The following is a 24690-nucleotide window of genomic DNA, read 5'->3' as shown; positions in this document are numbered from 1 at the left end:
CTATAATACACAATTTTATTATTCTCATTTTTCTCTGGTCAAACTATGTGTGCGTGTGTGTGTGTGTGTGTGTGTGTGTGTGTGTGTGTGTGTGTGTGTGTGTGTGTGTGTGACAAACTCAAACGAACTCAAAGCGATCACTTATTTTAGTTCGTTAAAACCGCAGTGTGTTATGAGCATATATACAGCAAATGAACGGGACCGAAAAACAGTTCCTTATATCCGTCAGTTCCATATAAGCGTGTTCGTTATAAACGTAGTTTACTGTATGTGTGTGTATAAAACGCATTCTGTATTCAAATGTGTGTCTGTGTGTGTCTGTGTTGTGTATCTGTGAGTGTCTGTGTATATGTGTGTATGCGTGTATTTTGGCACAGGCGGACCTATCCTGCCCCACGTGGTAAAACATATTTAAAGAATCGCAGAAATATCTGCAGATCATGCTGCTTTCAGTGAATCCGCCTTCAAACCGTATTTCCCGCATTATAAACCTACACCTTATGTCGTGGTATTCTATAACTTACATAATCAAAGTTATATTGGGTATGCTCTAACTTACATAAACCAAGATATAATTCAAGTTGACTTTTTTAAACGTGAAACACGCGATCCCTTAGTTACCTCCCTTTGCTGTAGCAGGATAGCTCTGGTTGTAATCAAGTCTTCCCCACCACTTGTTTTCATTCACGTTGTAGGTACCTACATTTTTACAAATCCATTCATAAGACGCAACAGTTAAAACAATGTTCAAAACAACGCTGAATTCATTCATCCACAAAGCATCAGTTCATCTGATAGCATATTCAGAAAGAAAATATCAAGAAAGAAAAATTGGTTATCATATTTATTATAAAAATGTACAATTATATAAATACAAATACAGCTAATATATACAGTATTATAGACAGTATCATCATCATTGTACTCATCATCACCATCAACATCAACTGAACAAAAAGTGTTAGGAGTCATGAAGTTTTGGAGGATATTTTTTATTGTGAAGACTGAGGACACAATATCATAAATATAAACCCAAAATATATTCATGATCCCTGACTTCGGTATATTTTATTTATCAACAATGACTTTAACCGATTAGAAGATTAACTTGTTGGACCGAATGTATTTCAAACAATATGTCGAAATATTTGGGTCTCCAAAGATTTAGTTTTCATGACTTTTGTTTGTTTTGCTTTTTTGAAATAAAAAAATACTGTTAATATAAGACTCATAGTTAATTGATGAGTGCGGCGTTAAACAACAAACAAACAATATTACATATATTTCCTCCTGGCTGGGGTTAATATCTCATTGATGGAATAACACTTATCTTTATAATACAATGTATATTATTCATAGTTCTTTTTCAATATGCTGAACCTTAGGACCATTTGGACCCACGAATCGTTTGCCATTTTAAGGTCATTAAGTTTTTGGATGTAGACAGCTGTAACAACACCCCTAAGAACACTTTAACAATACAGTTAGACAAGACGGTCCCGTACAGACGTACACACGGTCAGATAGCTGTGGGCTGTATCTAGGATTAGCTTCCGTAAGTCCAAGACAGTTTGATTTTTGATTTACCGTTTGACCATTTACACAGACCATATACACAATGTCCATTTTTGCAGTACCAGTAAGGATGTCCAGACAAAATTCTTAAACATATGGACAACAAAGGACAGGTGAATTATGTCCATCGACTATTCACTTCTTCTCACATACCCACATCGGCCGGACGTCACCGTATAAACACCTAGCGAGCTTGCGGAGTAGATAGTTCACTCTGCACACTGTAAGTCCGATAACTTGTATCGTCAAAGTGAAACCATAGAGGGCGCCACTAATGACGCCATAGACGTTAAGACGGGACAGAGGCGATGACACTCCCATATAGAAAAACGACAGTAGGGCCAGCCATAAAGCGTTTATGACCAACACGGCCGTCAAGCTTCTGTTCCTCATTATCCGCAAGCGTTCTGCCAGTTCCTCTTTCTCTAGTCCAAGGTTGACGTCATTTCCGAGAAGAGAACCGCGCAGGTTTTCCCAGAATGCATTTTCGTTCCGGTCTTCTTCATTTCCGTCCGTCATATTGGTAATTTGTGAAGCCACAGTTTCTTTCAAAAGTTCATTGTCATCTAATAAAAAATATATATATTAGATTGAATTTTATAGGAAAATATAATGGAATATTAAAAAATGTGTTCAACCGCATTGCCAGATATTAACCAGACTCGATTATCAGTAGAAACTGATTCTATATAAAAAAGGCAAAATAGTAATAAATATTTTATGCATGAATCACAAAAAATCAGTGATGGCACTAGGTATTCGCGAAAGTTGCGTTTTGATTTCTATGATTGCGTTCTTACGGGGTGAAAGGTGAGGTGAAATGAGGTTTAACGTCGTGTCCGAGATTATTGCACTAATATAGCGACGTGCATACACGTGTGTGTGGCTGCTTGTACTAGTCCGAACTGATGCCGATTTATAGTGCTAGCCAACTGAGATACCTACCGCAGTTTAACATGAATACCCCACTCAGACACAGTAAACTGACTCCGAGCCGACCAGTCCTTGTTTTAGCCCCTTAATGCCGAGCGCCAGCCAGGGTAACAAGAACCATCTTTAAACCATCTTTTGGTATGACGCGGCCGGGGATCGAACCCACGACCTTCCGCTCTCAGGGCGGACATTCTACCACTAGACCACGGAGGCGGTCCGTTAAAGCCACAACATACCCTCGTTCCGTCCACCTTTGTTTTTCTTCTTCCTTCTGAACTTCTTCAAGGGCGCCAGACAAGTCAGCTTCGGTATTTTAGCCTTCGTCTGAAAAAGTGAACAGGCCATTACAGAACGATTCAAACTGAATACTATACCAGCACGGAAGGTTGAATTCAATACTGTGGTGGAATAATCCTCCATATACCCATTCACTATACCAGCACGGAAGGTTGAATTCAATACTTTGGTGGAATAATCCTCCATATACCCATTCACTATACCAGCACGGAAGGTTGAATTCAATACTGTGGTGGAATAATCCTCTCTATACCCATTCACTATACCAGCACGGAAGGTTGAATTCAATACTGTGGTGGAATAATCCTCCATATACCCATTCACTATACCAGCACGGAAGGTTGAATTCAATACTGTGGTGGAATAATCCTCCATATACCCATTCACTATACCAGCGCGGAAGGTTGAATTCAATACTGTGGAAGTGGAATAATCCTCCATATACCCATTCACTATACCAGCACGGAAGGTTGAATTCAATACTGTGGAAGTGGAATAATCCTCCATATACCCATTCACTATACCAGCACGGAAGGTTGAATTCAATACTGTGGAAGTGGAATAATCCTCCATATACCCATTCACTATACCAGCACGGAAGGTTGAATTCAATACTGTGGAAGTGGAATAATCCTCCATATACCCATTCACTATACCAGCACGGAAGGTTGAATTCAATACTTTGGAAGTGGAATAATCCTCCATATACCCATTCAATATAATAAACCTAAAGTTGATACACATGTATTTATTTTCTTCACAAAATGCATTCAGACATGTGAACATTAATTATTCTCATAAAACTATTATTAGCTGCATAAAACTTTATAACGAACACACTTATAACAAACTGTACCGGATGTAACGAACTGTTTTTGATCCCGTCCATTTGCTGTATATATGCTTAAAACGAACTACGGTTATAACGAATTGCAATTAGTGGTCCCTTTGAGTTCGTTATAACCATAGTTTACTGTATACGTAACTATGAACCTTCTCACGCTGCATAGATTTGAGGTGAAATTAGAACGTTGCATTCTCAACAACAGTCAACTACGTTTATAGCGAACACGCTTATACCGCTTGTACGAACTGTTGTTGGGTCTTGTCGATTTGTTGTATATTGGGTGCATATGTGCCTATAGCGAACTACGTTTTTTTACGAACTCAAATTAGTGGTCCCTTTTAGTTCGTTATAACCGTATAAAACGTCAACGCCAGAGAATAAACAGTCTCGATTATCCACCGAAACAGAATCCATTGGGCGTAAAAGGTAAAATTGCGGTGAAAAGTACATGAATTGTAAACCGTATTCCAGTTATATCAGTCTCTTAATACTCGAGTCACACAAAATCACAAAACAGTGATTGATATAATGAACAACGCCCCAACCAAGTCATCGAGCCTGACGAGATGTAATCAGTAAATCTAGGACTTGCTACGCTTGACATACCGAGTCTCGGGTGCCCCAACTCTGGTCGATGATGTTGGCGATGCTGTAGATGGGAAGAAGGACGTGCATGGCGGGGAAGATGAACAGGTAGGCGAAGCCGTACACAATCTGGTAGCTTTCCCTGGGATGGGCCAGAGCGGCGTATACCAGACTCAGGGTCAACATGAGAATGACGTAATGTTGTTGAAATCGGAAGTGACCGATGAAAATTTCTGAAACATAACAGAACTGCGTAAGATTTGATATATTTATATAGCTACGAAATGCATGATCTAGCAGTACGAGGTGGTATCGACAAGGATTTGGAAACATGTCATTATTCGCTGTCGAACCTTTCGATTGAAGATGTACTGTGTTCAGGATTATTGGCAGCTGCTTGTCCAGGCTAATGCCGGTTTTATAACGCCCACTGAAGAACCAACTCAGACACGGTACACTCCGAGTCGAGCAGCCCTTGTCGTATTCCCTTAATGCCGAGCGCCAGGCAGGGACACAAGCACCATCTTTAAACACATTTTGGTAGATACAGCCAGGGATCGAACCCCCGATCTTCCGTCCTCCGGACAGACGTTTCTATCGCCGTCTCAGATTTTCATCAACTGAATGGGGACATCGACTAGTGGTTACAACATTCACTCGCCAGGCCGAAAACTGAGTTGGATTGTCGGTTTGGTAACATTGTGTCAAGCTTATTCTTAGGATAAATGATTGCTGAAGTAAAATTACATCAACGCATTTAAAAAACTGAAATTGAAGTGTCAACTGAATCTGATTGATCACGCTCTATATGACTTACAGATCAATAGTTACATTCAGCACAATTTGCAGTTGATGAGTTGATTAATATAAAAAGCGATGAAACTCTTTTCATAACCAATTGTCCGATTCCGATTGTATAATAAACAAGTGAACAGGGTATGCGCAACACATGCAAAGGCAAGTCAATTGTTCAGTGAACAAACACGGGAACATATGGTAAAGTCAAAACAGAGAATTACGTCATCGGACATCAGGAGGAATATACAATGTAAATCCGCCACAATTGCCCCATATTCCCATTGTCAAAATAATCGTCAAATCGAAGTCCTTTTACTCGAGATACCGCTTAAAATATAATTGTATAGTCTGGATTCTGTGTTTGAGATCTTCGTGGTCACTTTGGTCCAAACTCAACATTCTGTTGGTCTCGAACTTCGAATAACAGGACATATTTTGTTGGCCCAATGGACTCCGACTTAAAGAGGTGTTACTTTATATATCCAACATTTAACAAGTTCGACCTACCGTTGACCATTGTAGCAACGATCTTATACGACCCCCACACTGCAACCGCAAAGAACACTATTCCCATAAAGAAGGTCAACACCGATGTCGCAATGGTCTGCCATCGAGTGCTGGCCTTGGTGCAGAATATTGCATAGGCGTATACAATAACAGCCATGGGCACAGTCGTGTATATGTAGGGGACGTCGAACACCAGCTCCAGACCAGCAGTGATCATGACAATAGCGGTGCCGGGGGTGATGACGTTGTTGACGAACATGTTGACGAGGTAGCTGACGTAGACGAAGGTAAAGCAGTCGTTGTTGCGGACGAGGCGTACAAGGTTCTGGACCACGAGGAGAGCGTTGGCGATGTCGGAGAGGATCCAACGACGTCGTTGTTTGAAGAATTCCTCGAATGTGTCGGGGCAGTAGGTGGTGTTGTCGGCGAAGGCGGAGAAGCGAAGACGCCATCCGTTGATCATCATCAGTGTGGCCATCCATCTGTCCTCGCCTTCAAGACAAGCAGATAATGTTATATAAGACCGTGCCGTGTGTGTGTGTGTGTGTGTGTGTGTGTGCGCGTGTGTGTGTGCGCGTGTGTGCGCGTGTGTGTGTGTGTGTGTGTGTGTGTGTGTGTGTGTGTGGCTGCTTGTACTCGTCCGGACTAATGCCGATTTTATATTGCTAGCCCACTGAGATACCATGACGCAGTTTATCATGAATAACGTACCCCACTCAGTATAAACTAACTCCGAGCCGACCAGTCCTTGTTTTAGTCCATTAATGGCGAGCGCAAGGCAGGGTAACAACAAGAACCTCTTTTAACGTCTTTAGGAACAGAAGTGTGTGTGTGTGTGTGTCTGGTTTTGTGTTTGTGTGTGTGTGGGGGTGACAGTAAACAGTAAACAGCGCTATACATCGAGGCTTTTAAGAAGAAATGCAAACAGAATTCAATAGAATGGTGCGGGGGCACGGGTGGCCCAGTCGTCTAAGGCGCCGTGATTCGCTGTGCAGAGTTGCGTCCCTTGGGCACGCCAGAAACCTATGATTGTGTGTTCGAATCCCGGTTCGCCCTGATTATGTTTCTAGGTTTGTCAGCACCATACCGTACTCATGGGTTTCACAGAAGTGGTAAACGTCTGAGACCTGCATCACTTCGGGCTTTCCTCCCACATTAAGCTGACACGCCGTGATATAACAGGAATACTTTTAAAAGCGGCTTTAAACCCAGGTCACTCACTCACCATTTTATCTGTTCATCTATTTCATGTATCTCTACCGCAATCATTCAACCATCCTTTCATTCAATTATTCAATCGTTATGGCACCAATCCATACAACCATGGCTCCATTTGTGACTGTATCTATGGTGTAATGGGTTTAATCAATCTACGATTAGTGTGTCACAGTGCTACAAGGCTCAGCTCAAGTCACAGGAAAGGTAACTCCAAATAATTCCTATGTTAGCAGTTAGAGAAACTATCCAACTCCTCATTATCTCTGGTCCTTAATGTACATACATACAACACCCCACCATATACACTAGCTACTATTAATATAGGAACCATGTGCGATCCCATCCATAACATTGCTGGAATATTATCAAAATCCGCTTAAAACCATATTCGCTCACTCATTATAACAAAAGTCTAAAAACAATAGAGATTTAACTGTCCACTATTTGACCAACAATGTATCATATTTGAAGCCAAAGCTCTATCGCCCCCTCCATCACTCGTCATTCTACAGTAATATATTTTTCACACCTCCACAGAATTCCTATACCAACACGTCTCTTAACACCTGCCCGTCACTAGGGTCAGCGTGGACTTCAAAAGCAGGTTGGGCTTTCTTCTCTAACCCCCTGCGTTCTCTCTCCCCCTCCCTGACGTAGAAGACGTATCAGCACGTCGGTGTTTAAACGTGGAGTTGGCCGTGACACTCTCGGAGCCGGCCTACGATGCATCGCGACCTCTGTGAAAGATTAACTGATGTACGTTAGACATCCACGTGGAATGCCCAGTGGGGGCTGTGCTGACACTCTCAACGCCCATACACAAATGTACCTTCTTACTTTTGTTTTAAGCGGAATAGCTCATGTAAACAAGAAATACTGCACTTAAACTTCCTTCTTGTATACACAATTTATCATACGCCATGTGTGACGGCTTGAGAGACATAACTGCTATCGGGACACTTGAAGTAATAGTGGACCAACCATTTTTTTTACAAATAACTACAATACCATTTCCATATTCATAGAAATATATACTAAATGCAGAATCCCTTGTAAGACTCCGAATATATCATAAGCATGTGTTGATGAATACAGGTACTAATGACACCAGGGCCCACTTGCACAAAGCGATCTTAAGGCTAAGATGATCGTAACTCCCATACTTTAGCATAGTCTTACAATAGTCTTAACGCTAAGATCGCTTTGTGCAAGTGGGCCCAGGTGTTCGAGAAAAGGTGATTGTTTCCCGCCCCACCGGTGGCAACCGTAACACACCAGTCAATTTATGACGACGTTAAGTTAACATGTTTGAATTGCTTGTGAACATCTTACAATAATGTTATTGAAGTGGGCGTGGACATTATTATACATAAATTCTTTATATATATAAAAGACGATAGTGGCTGAGTGAGCTTGGTTTTATGCCGCTTTTCAACAGAATGATAAGCAATAAGACATTTCACGATACAAGGTGATTTCAAACATACACATTTGATCGTTTTGTGAAATAAAAACTGCTATCTCTTGATAAAATATTTTCATGAAGGTCGAGCATATGCAGCGGGAAGGAAAGTATCAGCTATGTCTGATATCGGCTAGAATAGAACAAAACAAGAAATGGTTATTCGTTGGATGTATTTGATACGGGTGTCATAGTTGTGTTTTAAACCTAAGGTTTGTAAGGTCAGTCAATGACTGTTTTCAGCCTAGTAATGTCTGAATAACGTTTGCCATTCTTTGAACAAATCCAATTTCCAAGTCTACACTTTCATTTATGTCGTCATTGGAGTGATGTTTTATGTTGTCATGGTTACTGTTAATCATGTTTTATGTTGTCATGGTAACAAGTGATGAAGCCTTAATGATGTAATGCAGATAACAAATGAAATCTATTTTTTAAGAGTATTCTTTCTGTTGGCTGGCAGTTTATCTGGGATGAAATCCTGTTTGACATTCCTGCTTTGTCCTACAATGCATGCTGACATATGTGCACGACCACTGTTTCCAGTGCCATACGGGCACCGCGTACCCTGGAACAAAGGTCAACAAAGGTCATTGCCGTCAGTGTTCTCACTTGCCTTGCCCTTTCAATGCAAAATGCGTCGAATATGTTTACTCAGACAGGAATTCGCGCTATGCTGAAAAACTAGGCGTTACAAAGGGTGAAAACTGGTTCAACAAACATCAATGTCGAACTGAAACATTTGTTGATTTGCGAACAGCAACATTAAATTATACGAGAGAGTCTGGTTTAACGCCACTTTAAATATAATTTCTCTTATATTGGAACGTCAGTTTAACGTAGAAGGACATTCCAAGGGAACCAAATATATTTCATTTACTGGTAAACGTCTAATGAGTGAGTGAGTATGGTTTTAGCCGCTTTTTGCAATATTCGACTAATATCACGGGAGGGAACACCATAAATGGCTTCACACGTGGTACAGACGTGGGAAATCGACCCCGGGTCTTCGGCGTGAAGAGCGAACGATTTAATCACTAGGCTACAGTACCGCCCCTGATAAACGTCTAAGACCTACACAACCTCGGCTATCCTCTAACACAAGCTGACACGACGTTATATTAAAGAAAGACTTTCGATGTGGCTTTAAATAAGATTCACTCTCTCACTGACTAAATTACTTGAAAAAGGAACTCTAAGACGTTCGGGATCAACCCATTCTGGGGCCTACGCGTCCAAGTCGCCTACACAAAGGATTAGGTTAAATCAATTCGAGTTTTGTAATTATCTGACAGCTGATGATGTGCCTAGCCGCATAAGCTTATATCCCTAAAGAAGCACATCAGTAAATTTGTCGGAAGGTGAAATCAGTACGTATGATCCCGATGCTGAAAACAGTCGCCGAAACACTGCAAACTTAAGATCCAAAACATACAATGTAACTCTTACAGTCGTATCAAATACATTTCCATCGAATAAAAATGTATTGTTTGTTTAATACTAGCACTGGGGTATTTAATCCTTTTGTGACACTCAGAAACCAATTAATATATAAACTTCTGTTTATTGTAGCTTGAACGGAAGCTGAAAATGCGTCAGTTTCATGGCAATATCGAATACCATGGGAAGTCCTCCATGGATGATAAATTATCCAGTTGAGCAGTATGTATACCACTAGTGTTTAATTGTATACTGCACTTTTCTGTTAACACTTCAGACGTTCCCTTCAGTTATGTTGTCGTAGTGGATAATGCGACAAGAGAACGAAAACTTCCATTTTTGCAATTTTAAGTTCAGTGGTTTACGAACAATAGACGTGGAAACAGTAAATGACCACAGAAAATGATGATCAGATTTAAAACAATGTAAACATACAGCATGATAATAATAAAAATATCATGCATCAAGTTAACCGTGTAACCATGACAGAAATATAAAACGTCAATGCCAGAGAATAACCAGTCTCGATTATCTACCGAAACAGATACCATTGGGCAAAAGGCAAAACGGTGGTGAAAATCAGTGATGACACCAGGCCCCGGGATCATGAAACTAACTTAAGACCATATTTAGTCTTAACTCTTAAGATTTAGACGTAAGACCAAATTGTGTCTTAAATCGGGGATCACGAAGCTCATTCTATGAAATTATCTGAAGTCTAAGGCAAAATTTGGTCTTAAGTCCTAAGACTGCCCCTGAGTAGACTTAAGACAAAATTTGTTGCAAGAAAGATGGCGGAGGCTATTCGCCCCATGCGTCGCCGCGGGGCTAGAAAGGAATAAAATACCAATTCAGCGGACATTTCGAGACTGCTTCAATTCTGTTGATATGTACAACGACGAAGAGCTCTTTGAAAGATATAGATTTCGTCGTTCTACCATTTTTTTCCTCGTTGGTCTAACCGGTGATGAACTGGCATAGATTCTACCCGACTCAGCGTTCCCACAGTTTTGATATTCCTTCAGTTTTTTGCCACTGGGGCTTTTCACCTTTTAGCACCCGCCACTCATACAATTTGTTGCCTAACGCCACACAGCAGTACAAAACAATAAAAATCTTAAAGTGGACACAATTTATGGATAACGACTTCAGAATCATTATTTACTGTAATAGCAACAACGGTTTCTTGACAACGGTATAAGGATATAAAACGAAACGTCTCTATTACAGTAAACAAGTTCTTATCCATAATTTGTGTCTACTTTGTCGTCACTTCAAAGAAATGCCCTTCAAGCAATTAATAATAACCAATCATCATGTTGACTGTGCAACTCTTAATCAGATGACTATGTACCCATTGACATAAATAATAGCATCATGCACCTAGTTCATTTTACAAGCATGGGGGCTGTCGGGTAGCCTAGTGGTAAAAGCGTTCGCTTGTCACGCCGAAGACCCGGGTTCGAATCCCGACATGGGTACAATGTGTGAAGCCCATTTCAGGTGTCCCCCGCCGTGATATTGCTGGAATATTGCTAAAAGCGGCGTAAAACCAAACTCACTCACTCACAACCATGAAACCGATTCCAAATTCCATCATTCATTAACAATATAATCATGCAATTATGTACTGAGCAACCACAAAATAATAATAATAATGCACAATTCAGGACGTTAAGGCAGCAATAACCAGATTATTATATAACATAGCCATGAGACCATACCTGTGTCCTTGACATATACAGTGAACGGGGTCTGTGTGGGTGTGGCATATTTCTTCATGACGTCATTGATGGCGCTAGCACGATACAGGCTGAAGCACCCAGGCGCGCACATCACCGAGCCGATAACATTTTGGGCATTCTTGATCATCCAGAAATCTGCCAATTTAAGAACATGAAGTACAATCATTGAAAGTATTGTTTTCTTATAAACAATTGAAAGTAATGCACATGTATTTGGATATTAATAGTTATCACATGATCCAATCTGTATCTGAATATCCCCCCCTCCAAAAAAAAAAAATAATAATAATTAAAAAAATATAGAAAGAAAAAAGAAAAAAAAGAAAAAGAAAAAAAAGGAAAGAAAAGATTATTGTCCAAATCACGTTTTTAAATTCTCTCACATAGAAGAAGAATAAGGATTCTCAGTAAAACATAGTTTTGGATTAACCTGTGTTTCAATTTTAAATTGCTTCAATTGTCTTCCATGCTTTAACGCGTGCTCAGTCACAGTATTATGTGGGGCGACGGGGTAGCCTAGTGGTTTAAATTTCACCCGTCATGCCAAAGACCCGAGTTTGATTCACCACATGGGGACAATGTTTGAATCACATTTCTTTCAGGTGTCCCCGCCGTGATAATGCTGGGATATTGTTAAAACTGGTAGTGATTACGATCTGGGATGTGTAGCCCAAGTAAAAGATTCGACCTTACCTTTTGCATATTCAAACTTCTGATGCCATACAATGGAACTGACATGCTTCCCAACTGGATGTGTTCGTCCACAAGCGCCCCCTAGTCGGTTGTCACTGTTACAAAGGTGAAGTAACTCCAGGACCGCATCATCTTTAAACTCCATGTCAGCATCAGTAGCAAGGATGTAAGTGTGGTCATCATCATACTCGGTGTCCAGGTTAACTCTGATTTGACCTCCTTCCTTTGACCAGGGGTCACGTTCTCCGTCCAATTTTCTTCCTTCTGGGATGAATCCTGCACCGGAAGTTACGCCAGGTTGACCTCCCTTGATAGGAAATGATTTTCCGTTATCGTCAGTAAATCCTAGATTAAAGACTCCTTTCCGAGGCTCATCTTTCTGGTCAAGGTCCACAGAGTTAGAGTCGGTGCTTTCGGTGTCCAGCCTAGCCTGTGAGCTGCTATGGCTTATGGGAGGGGAAGATTCGTCGACTGAGGCAAAACCTTGGTCATCGCTGTCCATATTGTCTGTCTTTGTGTATCTATCAAGTCCGGGGTATAATGACTCCATCGTCTTGTTGAACTCTTTCAGAACGAAGCTGTTGGATTTGACAGGATCAGCATCGTAAGTAGAATCGTTGGAAGCTAAAGTTTCTCTTGTGGGTGACTTGGTGAGTTTCATGTTCTGACAGTTCTTCTCCCCGATGATCTTTCTGTATTTCATGACGTAGTTTATGTACATACACTGACTCCATCTCTTTTTTGGTTTCACCTTGCCAGGATCTTTAAAATGTACAAATACAGGCATTCCCCCAGGGAAGGTCCATCTCAGCTGTACCCCATACGGTGTCTCTATTGTCTTAGCATGTTCTATATCCATACCAAGTTTCTGGACCAATAAACCAATAAGTTGTTGACCAAACTCTTGAAGTTCCCTCCCCCGAACGCCATTATCCATGAATATGTGAGCTTCGAGTAAACATTGAGTGAATTTCTCAGACAAACTCAGCCCTCTCAGACTGTAGAGCAGTCTCTCCGTCTCATAATCAGCTTCTCTGTACATTGTCGTACAGACATAGATCCTGCTTGTCTTTCCAGCATTCTTGCCCAAGGTAAATGCTCTGTCAAATCCATCATGACGGTACGATAAGAGAAGGTGCTGGTCAAAGAACACACTGCTCCATCCGTATGAGAGAAACATTGTCTCAAAGGGTATGTATAAAGAAGATGGCTTCCTCACAAACTCGGACGTCCTGATGATGTACGGAACTGCCCAGGATATGGCAAGGATTCCACTTGCGATGAGAAGAGGGGTTGTCCCGCCGAAATCCTGAACCTCCTCAGCCAAGTATACATAAGGAGCAAGCACTCCCACGCTCAGCAATATGGCCGTTACTGTTGACAGGAGCGATGGAAGGACCATCCCTGCAAGAGGTTGACAAAACGCAACAGAGAGGTACGTGAATCCATGGGCAAAGAGCCCCGCCATCATGTTTAGTCCAAGAGGTAGCATCAACTTATAGGACAGCACCCCTGAGAAGTTATCTCTGAACTGTGTCAGCATCTCCTGCACGCTGGAGTCCGAGGTCCTGAGGAAGACTTCAAGTGCTAGGAACACGATCACAAAGATAGTCCTTAGAAACCCATAGAATAGTTGAACCCTCTTAGGGTGTGGAGTGAACCCAAGGCTTGTCGTCTGAATCTGAGTCTGAACCGATGATGTCCACACGATGGCCAGTCCAAGAGTTGATACACCCATGCTGATAGCCTGGAGCCAGCCCAGAACGCCATAGAACCAAAGAACTCCGGCCGCCATGCTAGGGGCGATAACTGTGTATATCCCTCCGATAGCTCTCCTCCGGAAGCATCGGGACCCTTTAGACTCTCCGCCTTCGTCATCAGTCTTCATAAAAAGGGAATATTTTTGTTAACGAAAGACGTTAATGCATAAGTATAAGTATGTGTCAAACTATAATGGATACTGAACAAAAGAAAGTTCCTGTATAATCAATACTATCCATCCTACCATTCACTTTCAGCATCCAAGATATTTTGCATATTTATTATTAAGCGAATATTTCAAAAAGGATTATTATGGGGGTATATAAACCCAAAAACTAATTTAATTCAATTGTTATGAATAAGTAAGTCAATGAACACACAATGTCATTTAGAAAGTGGGATAACACTTTCTCAGTTCAGATTCTCGTACTTTTTTGGTTGAGTCCCGTCCGGATTCGAACCCACACTGACCGAGTCAAGCACCTAATCAACAGCACACAAAGTCAGCGATCTAACCCACTCAGCCACCGAGGCTTCCACGAAAAATGGAAGTCCGACAACTAGGTGGTCCAGATAACTGCTTTGTGTAATCACGGGGGAACTCAATCCTAACAAAGTACGAGAATCTGTACTTTACTAAGCAAGTGTTATCCAAAATATAATATTTATTAGAAGTATGTCAATAATAATAACTTCACAGACTGTTTATTTAATCATTAACGCACAAAATTGTAGACAACGATGCGACAATGTGACGGTGACCTCGTGCAGCGCAATGATGCAACCCAGGCCCCGCCCACGCAATTATCAGCCAACCAGGAAACGGTACACCCACTCGTGGGCGTGGCCTAAAAATTGCTTGGTTAGGCAACCAAATACCATGGAATCACTTGCATTTGATACTATTCGGAGGGAGTGAAGCACCACCCGTTTCTTTTATATTAACTTCTGACGGATTAACTAAAGTGATATGAAAGAATCGGGTGGCCCTTTACTTCTTTTGAGTAGTATATGTATTGTGTATACATGTACGTAGGAAATGTTCTAGACTTTAATAAGGCTGCTATCAGATACAGGAATAAAGTACCTTCTTGATGTCATTCATGATGATTGAGATTGAGAAGACGCCACTCATCGCCGGAAGTATGATGAACACCGGAAGCACAGTAGCAACAACGGTGGTAAACACAACTACGCATGCGCTTTCCACGATGCAAGCCGTTATACCCTGTAAACAAATTTGAATTTGCTATAAATAATCTCGTCAAAAAGAAATTGAAAAAGGTGAACGTCAGATGAAAGAGATATGAAAAATATACTTATATATATCAAAATAAAGTCTTGTAAGATTTGAAATCTGAAAAAGTATCCTTTCGTTTATGTACTCACCAAAACGAGATTCTTCAAGGGAGGTAACTGCGTTTCTTTTGCCACAGTGAGGAAAGAGATGTTCCACAGCATCTCGAACATGGAGAACACGTACGGGAACAGAATGAGAAGGCCCACAGTGAAATACCTGACAAAGTAAAGCACACATGACATTGATTAAAACAGAATATCAGTCGGGGAATCCTGGGGTCGACTTGAATATAATTCTTTTATTATTTGTTTATAATATAATATATAATCATGATATACAAATAACGAGAATATAAAAATCAGCACCATATCCGTGCGGGCATTCGTGCGTTCGTGCGTGTGTGTGTGTGTGTGTGTGTGTGTGTGTGTGTATACGTATGCGACATGCGTCACTCTCCCCCATGTAACTAGGCTCTTAATAATTGGCAGTCCTACCTGTAGCAAATTTGTTTGAAGTCATTCTGGAACCACCTTGTTTGATTTGGATAATTTTTGCAGTTAATTATTTAATACATAAAAATATAATTATACCGAAAATAGCCCAGTTTCAAACATGGTAATAATGAATAGGCAAGAAAATCATGGACTATAGTATCTCTAGAAGCTGACACGCAGGGATAAAACCGATTCAATAATGTTCAAAATGGCTTTGAACTCAGTTATGAAAGGTGTATGTACTCCCAAAGGAAGAACACACTAATTCTTCAGATTTAATTCAATGAAAAGAGTCGCATTTCTCTCCAATGACGTCCTTCCTCCAGAGATCCGGGATAGAACAGGTCTTCAGCAACCCATGCTTGCCGTAAAAGACGACTCTGCTTGTCGTAAGAGGCGACAAACGGGATCGGGTGTTCAGGCTCGCTGACTTGGTTGATGCATGTCATCGATCCCAACTGTGTGGATCGATGCTCATGTTATCAATCACTGAGTTGTCTGGTCCAGACTCGATTATTTACAGACCGCCGTCATACAGCTGGAATATTGCTGAGTGCGGCGTTAAACATCAAACAATCAAATCAATCCTTCCTCCAAGCACCGAGGATCCCCAATCGTGGTGCTGATACCAGATAAAGCACACGCCCTGGTATATCGGAAGTACTGTATAAAGGAGCCTTAATCTCAAGTCAGTCACTCACTTACAAGCCTAATACTTACCCCGCTTCAAAGGACACGTCAGCGTGTCGGAGTATCCTGAGCGTCCATACCAGTGTCACCTTCTCCATCGTCATCAGCACCCACATGATGACAAAGAGTAAACTCGGGAACACGACCTGAATACAGTAGGAGGCAGTGAAACCACATAATCCGAACCCCTTTAATCTGGAAACCTCCCTATTGGACATGCTTGTTAGAACGTCTTCGTATATCTACATCATCATTACTCCGCATCCAAGACATGTTTATCCGGTATGTATTAATCCGGAGGAGATTTAAAATTAACTATTAAGATGATTGTACCCTAAAATTCAACACTTGTTTAACCTTTGATATATTTCAATAAAGACAATTATGCACATAATAAAATAAATCAACACTACCTAATCAACCTTGACTTGATCGAGTTCAAATACGCATGGAAAAAATTTAAAAGCGCAATAGTATAACAACACTCCGCGTAATTATCCTTCTCAACTGACACATTCGTATTTCTTTCTTCCAAGACTTCAAAGAGCATCATACGACTCCTGTTCAGTAGGCCTCGGTAAAGATTTCCAAAAAAATAATGGTAGACATGTGGGGAACATTTCCAATCTGACGCATCAGTGACAAAAATGATGTTTCATTCAATTCCCTTATAGACTTGTACCATATGGACCCATGTTTTTTCAGGTAAACAATTGATTTGCCTTTGCATGTGTTTGTGGCAGGTGCCACCGGTGGAGATGGATACGCTCACCTTTTCGCGAACACCTGGTATCATTACTTTTTGGTAGGGATTCTTAAACACATGCTCATGATACAGTCGGAAATGTACAATCGACTCTGCTTTATGCAGAGATTTCTATTGGCTAAGGAAAGGGTTTTGTCTCTTTATTTAGACATGATCGATGACATCACACATATATTAACCCTTTAGCAGTGAATATTGCATGGCAAGGGCACTACGTCTCGCTTATTGTTAATCAGAGATAAAGTTATGTCCGTTGTAAGTGTGTGCGACGTGTGATACACTTTGAACAACACACGAACAGATACAATCAGACGTCACCTGAAACAGTATTTGAAGTAGAATTATCTTTAAAAATGTCCACTCATTTATCCAATTTACTGGACCCATTGGAGTAAAAACACGAATGCCCCAAAAACTAGTTCCTCAAAAGGCAACTCTGTTTGATTCAAATATGCAGTGAATTAAAATTGACAAAACCATTTCAAGATCTCCACGAAATCTCTTCTAATACCAGACCCGAATGTACGATTCTGACTGTATCATGAGCATATGTTTATGAATCACTACCAAATAGTGATGATACAAGGTGGTCGCCAAAACATTGAGCGTATCCTTCCTCATCAGTAGCACCCGTCACAAATACATGCAAAGGCAAGTCAATTGTTTACCTAGAAAAGCAAGGGAACATATGGCACAGGTCAAAAACGAGAATTGCATCGGACATCGTCAAATTTGGAAATGTCCTCCCCCTGTATACCCTATGTTTGTTGTTGAAAGCTTGACGCCGTGAATGTTGTAACCTTGATAAAACAACTTCTTGAGCAAGAGCCGTGTAACGCTCTTTGAAATCTTCGCAAAAAGGACAAGCTCGATTGAAATACCGTTTGTCTGAACCCCATTAGCTCGGACACCTGGCTTAGGTACGATTACTGTTAACGTCTACTTAAAATATATTTATAATATATGTATACTTATAATATATCTTATCCAAGTAACATCCGAGATCAAATATAAACATTAAGACGAGTTGATAACAAATTCAAATATCTGAGCCTTGCGGGGGTTGTTTTACTTTTTTCAACGTGTCTATTTGCTACCTAAAAGCTTTTTCTATTCGCAGACTTTAATAACCAGTGTCTTGAGTGAAAATAGCACAGCTGCAGCTTCACTGGCAGAGACATTGGCATTTGATTGTGACGTCATGTAATGATGACGTCACAATAGCATTTGATTTGTGTGGCTATCCATATTAACGGGGTTTCTTTCTACCGTAGTGAATCTTCATATACTTTTACATGAATATAATAAATCACATAAACTGACAGGTAAAAGAAAGTATACACAAATATTTGATGATGGTTAAGAGTAAAACAAACAAGAAATGTTTTTTCGATGGTGATGTATTTAACACAGGTATCACAGTTTTGATAACGTTTGTAATATTTTTGTCAAATCCAATTTTCAGGTGTATGTTTTCTTTTGCCCGGCAGTTTAGAAAGCGATTAGATATTGAAGACGTTTGTCGTATTCATTGTTATAAGGAAAGGCGACTGTGATTTTCAATAGAGGCGACTAACGGGATCAGGTGGTCAGGCTCGCTGAATTGGTTAATGCATGTCGTCATAGTATCCCAATTGCGTTGATTGATGCTCATGATGTTAATCCCTGGACTATCAGGTCCAGACTCGATTATTTACAGAGTGCGGCGTTTAACAACAAACAAACAAACATTGATATAAGTCACGTAACCTATCATGGATAACTGTTAAAAACCTTCACTCATTCATGGGGAACATGGTTTTCGTGCTGTCGTTATGAAACTCCGAATCTGACTTGATGTTTGTGTTCATCAGACTTGGCAGTCTCAGCGAGTTTTAAGTATTTGTTTTTCTTGTTATCACAAAGGCGACAAGGAGATTACTGGATAGACACCTGTAAAACTATCACTCCCCTCCGACTTCTGTTTACACCTGTGTCTCACCGGTGCTATGTCGTGCTTCAGTGTCGCACTACTTTCTTACTTCCGTGTGACGCTCTCTGTAACATATTCATACGCCTGGTCGGACTTGTATCGGTGACTACACATGTATATGTTTCAGTACATGTGTACTTGCTTTTTTAGGTTTGTTTGAACGTTAAAAAGTCAGAATAAAAAACGTTGAAACCGGTTGTAAGTTGTTTGGCGAACACCTTGTGTTATGACTATTTAATAGTGATTCTTGATAACGTGTTGATTCTCGGCGATTATCTTTCGGAAAAGCTTTGAGTTCAATGGATTGAAAAATGTTATTAACCAAAGAGCCATTTGGGAACATGAGTTAGATATATTACGGTAATATATGTCTTATTGACGTATCATCATTGTCTTCTTCGTTATACACATCAGTAAAAAGAAACAAGCACTCTTCTTCACGCCATTGTCATCTTATAGTCATATTCTTTATCCCATAATATTATAAATACCTTGTATCTAGAATTACTAATCCATATAAGATAAAAACTTAATGAATGGTAAATAGATGTAACAGCACATGGTGTATGATGAGATATGGCACAAATCGTACAAAGGTATGCATGTGTGGAGAGAGAGAGGGGGGGGTGGGGTGGGGGGGGGGGGGGGGCTTGTGACGGCTTCTACTAGACAGACAGACAGACAGACAGACAGACAGGGTACAGTATTCATCAATTATAGTTGATGATATCGAACACTAAAAAGAATCTACAATAGAATCATTTTAATCTGTCAATCGATACCAGGCTATGTATATTCCAAACATTCCGAAGTGGTCTTACCTTCGCAACCGACTGCATGGTTGCTGATTGCGACATGTCCACCTACGACCAACGTATCCCTTCCCCTGTGAGTCCGTGTACAGCGATTGAAGTGGATATTCCAGAACTCCTTGAAACAAAACGTACGACCACTGGCTAATTTGACCGGACACAGTCCACCATGTCCTACACCTGCAAGCACAAAGCAAAATGTTATTTTCTTAAATCTTAAATATAATTTTAAAATTAAAAAGTTTTGAAAACGCAAAGAAGTTATTGAAATATACAAACAATGACAATGACGTCGATATGGTTGGAAAGTATGTCAGATTTTAAGCATAGAAAGATATGAGAATTGTCTACATACATATCAAATCTTCCTTAAGTTATCATTGTTAATAGTAATATTCATAAATATATGGTCTTTACAAATCCATAAATCTGAAAGTTTAAAAATATATTGACTGTCACAGAATATGTTTTTGTAAAATAACTCTATTTTTATAATCAATAAAAAATAATGCAAAGAAAAAACTCCAAGTGATTGGCTAGACCACTTACCCCTGTCATTCGTCTCAACTCTAAAACGCGAACATGTAAAATTCTCATTTTATACTCGCGAGGAACTATGGGATGAAAAAGTCTTCTTCTACTTTCCCGTAAGTTGACCTCCAATCTCAAAGGTCAAACGAAGAATTCTTGTACGTCGTTTGTAGTCACGTGACAGAAACATGCCTCACCGCGCATGTCTGAGATTTAGCCCGGAGGATCAGTGCGGGCCTCGCTCACGGACACGCATGTAACATGCGGGGATTTAGGTATTGCTCTTGAATTTTCAAATACGATTTTGGGGATGAGGCCCTTGTCCCTAGCAGTATCTTTTGTTAGGAGGAAGTTTATACCGTTGTACTTATGCGGTTTAGGAATCTGTATCTTTTAAACCTGTGATTACTGCTTTGTGTTCCGTGAGCCATGACGTACACATGTTAAGGATCCTGATTACTTCCCGTGCATATTAGTGTTATAATGAACAATCTCCACTTTAAAAAAGAAATGGTTTACCGGACACGAAGCTTCCATATGAAAGATGACAGCGAGAAGATGTAAGAAACTATTCCATGAATCTAAAAAAAATAGATCAAGTGTTTTGCGTATTGTAGTGAGTGAGTATGGTTTTACGCCGCTTTTAGCAATATTTCAGTAATATCACGGCGGGGGACACCAGAAATGGGCTTCACACATTGTACCCATGTCGGGAATCGAACCCGAATGTTCGGCGTGACCGAGTTTTAACCACTAGGCTACCCGACCGCCCCGTTTTGCATATTGTAAGAAAAACCATTGAAAAGACGGTAACCAACATCACCCAATCGATTATCGTTGGAATCGGAATGTTTGGATGTTGTTTGTTTTTAACGCGCACTGAACAACATTTCAACCTAATGCAGGGGCTTGTAAGTAATCGAGTCTAGATGAGACAATCCAGTGATTGATATTGTGAGCAACAACCGACGTCATCGGGGTACGATCACGCAATGAACCACGTCACCGAGCCTGACCACCCAATCTATTTGCTCGCCTCTTACGACCAGCGTAGGGTGTTGGGGACCAATTTTAACCCGGAATCCTCACGGGAAGGAATCAGAATTGGTACGTTTTCGCTCACCCCGAATGTGAAAACTATGTCGTTTTTTGCTGTTTTAGCAACAAACGTCCTTGACATCTGCTCTCGTGAGTCACGTGTCACCAACACCTGGCTACCAGGGTACGATATCGATGACTCCCTTGCTCAATATTCGCCCGGACGTAGATGTACGTTTGCTTGTAGACACAAAAAAGTAGGTACTTTAACGTGTCTACATAAACTAGCTAAGGCTGTTCCATCAACCCACGTTTTCTTCCTGGACAATTACGGAAGTTTATACAATTATGAACTTTTGCAGTCAACGTGAGGTTTCGTACCGTTATGAAATACTGTATCGTCACGTTGGTGGACTTTTTTTTATTTCAGTGGTTGCAAAGAAACATACCTTTCCTTTTCCGCCACGAGCCTTGACACTTACACCTTACAGCTATGTCTCCGCCAACGTCATATATTTTTTATTATGACAGGACTTTTTTGTGGACTTTTTTTCATCTGTTGGGTACGTGGTGACCGCAACGTAGATTGTTACAGATGTGTCTTTTGTTATTTCTCTTATGGCTTCGTGTAATTAAAATACACTTTTATTTATAAAAAAACTGAGAAACCAAAATGACGAGGAAAGGAAGCATCGTCATGAAAATTTGATTTGGTCAAACTTTATCAAAACGTGACTGGCCTGAAAACAGACGCCGAAACACTGCTAAAGAACAACTACAATAGCAAACTTATACATCCCTGTCCAATGACCACTTGTGTTCATTTTTGGCCACCATCAAAAATATTTTACTTATGTGTCTTTTGTCATTTCTATTTTGAACAAAGAGAAAATTATATCTTTACGTTATAAAGAAAACGCGTTTTTGTATAAAGCAGACATAATTTATGGATAACAACTTCTTTAATACTGTAAAGGCAACGTTTCGGTATAGATCAGTATACCGTTGATAACAACTTCTTTAATACTGTAAAGGCAACGTTTCGGTATAGATCCGTATACCGTTGTCAACGGTATACGGATCTATACCGAAACGTTGCCTTTACAGTATTAAAGAAGTTGTTATCCGTAAATTTACAACGGTATAAGGATCTATACCGAAACGTTGCCTTTACAGTATTAAAGAAGTCGTTATCCATAAATTGTGTCTACTTTGTCATCCGTCAACTTCTAAGTAATGCCTGTCAAACAATTCGTGTTTATGTATACTGCGAGACCTAGTGAGCCTGACCCCTGTCAATCTATAAACCTCTATTCGGAGGCTTACTGCTAGAAACTCAAATCTATTGATTCATGCTTGACTGGGGAGGGAGGCGTGGGGTTGCCTAGTTTGTTTGTTGTTTAACGCCACACTCGGCAATATTACAACTATATGTCGACGGTCTGTATATAATCGAATTTGGACCACACAGTTGGGATACGATGACTTGCATCAACCAAGACAGCGCGCCTGACCACCCGATCCCGTTAGTCTCCTCTAACGACAAGCATAGTCGCCTCTAACATACGAGAAGCCCAGTGGATCGTTCGTCGCGGGTTCAATCGAGGTTCAAGGGTACAATGTGTGAAGCCCATTTCTGTTTAGCGAAAGTCCGGTTTAGCTCACTTTTTATTTATGTAAGCCGTCACTCAGGATTGTGTTTGAGAACTCACATTAGCTTGTGCTTACGGCAGTGCAGCCATCATCACCCGCTTCACAAACACATGGTGTCTTCACTGATGTAGTTGTCGAAATTATTGCATCCATTTTGTTTAGATTCCTTTTCATGTGATGCGCCAAGCTGAGGTAGTCAAGTGGTTAACCTGGTACAGCGTATGAAGTTCTTTTCTGGTGTACGCTGTCGGATTCATGCCAGGAATTCTAGCGATTCCGACACGTTTATATTGAAACATTATAAAGTTCATGTTTAAAGGGGACCTCTTGGCAAACGAACTGCTGTAAAATGTCTTTAGCAGACCTTAATACCCGGTGGTGATCGTACTTGAATAAAACTTTAAAAGCGTCCCACGTTAAAAAAACAATACGTGGCAAGGAAGTTCCTTGCAAGTAATAACTGGCGAATCCATGGAGATCGGTTCTCGCTATTTCGACATGAATTTAAATGACGAGTTTAGATGATGACAAGTAGCATTTCCTCTTTCAGACCCGTTAAGTGCTGACTTTAAACACAGAAATAATAATAATAATAATAATAATAATAATAATAATAATAATAATAATAATGAGATGTGCATGCTGTGCTGATTCCGAGCCGTCCTGTCAAATCAGCTGTGATGTTAAACTCCTCTCCTCACCCACCCCCCCACCCCCCTTAAAAAAATCAAAAAAATCAATAATACAAAAATACAAAATCAAACAAAACAAAAACTAAAACTAAAACTAAAACTTGTAACATTGATTCCTTCTATCTGGTATTTTCACATATCAGTGGACTGATTGGTGTTATAAATGAAAGACAATGCTTGTCACTAGTACTGGGGCCCCCTGTAAAACAATTTCTTCCCAGTTGCTACTTCCGTCATGTCATAAAGGACCGTTTTCAAACTTTGTCAAATCAGTATAGCTATGCATTAATTTTGAAGTACCTGTGTAACAGAGGAAACAGCATCTGACATAGCTGCATTATATTATTTATTATTATTATATTTATTTGTAGGGAACATAATATTGAAAACTGAATTCAGAATAATCTGCATGTATGTATTTGGGATACGCATGAAGCATCGCAGAAATGCAGTCTCCCTTTCGGGTATGTCAAGTTGACGTGTTCGCTCAACAGCACATGGGTGTAATTAATTTCAAGATACATGTAGGTATTATCGATTAGATCTGTTAACCCGTTAGTTAGTGACAGGAAATCGCTGTAGGGAAATAGTATTTGTATCCGACATCGAACTTTTAGCTCCCTTTATGTCAGAGTGTTTTGTAATTTAAAATATGTTTTGATTTATATTTGAGGAATTAAGTACATTTTATTAAAAAGACAACTCAGTACCAACACTTTTACTCAATACATCTGTATATGGGTAAATAAATATTATCAATAATGAATAAATACTTGATAAACACACTGAATACCTGCGAAATATAAAAATGAATACTTAAACGGTACGTGTAGTTATTTAAAACTAAGATAATTGTTTTTAAAAATTTCTTTTTAAAAAAG

The 24690-nt window shown here is 40.1% G+C and overlaps 1 protein-coding gene across 1 annotated transcript; it reads right to left on the bottom strand.

Annotated features, from left to right (window-relative positions):
* Positions 1-1710: 1710 nt before the first annotated feature.
* On the bottom strand, positions 1711-19940 carry LOC139464796 (uncharacterized). The gene is made up of 10 exons (XM_071246304.1): positions 19905-19940; positions 16376-16491; positions 15251-15377; positions 14949-15089; positions 12101-13982; positions 11387-11542; positions 5543-6034; positions 4259-4470; positions 2745-2832; positions 1711-2141 (listed from the first exon to the last, which is right to left on the bottom strand). The coding sequence occupies exons 1-10, from the start codon at positions 19938-19940 to the stop codon at positions 1711-1713; spliced, it is 3681 nt and encodes a 1226-aa protein (XP_071102405.1).
* Positions 19941-24690: the final 4750 nt, after the last annotated feature.

The sequence above is a fragment of the Haliotis cracherodii genome, unplaced genomic scaffold (genome assembly GCF_022045235.1).
Source record: "Haliotis cracherodii isolate W230 unplaced genomic scaffold, xgHalCrac1.p SCAF_17, whole genome shotgun sequence".
Lineage (NCBI taxonomy): Eukaryota > Metazoa > Mollusca > Gastropoda > Lepetellida > Haliotidae > Haliotis > Haliotis cracherodii.
This window is presented reverse-complemented; position numbering and strand designations above follow the sequence as displayed.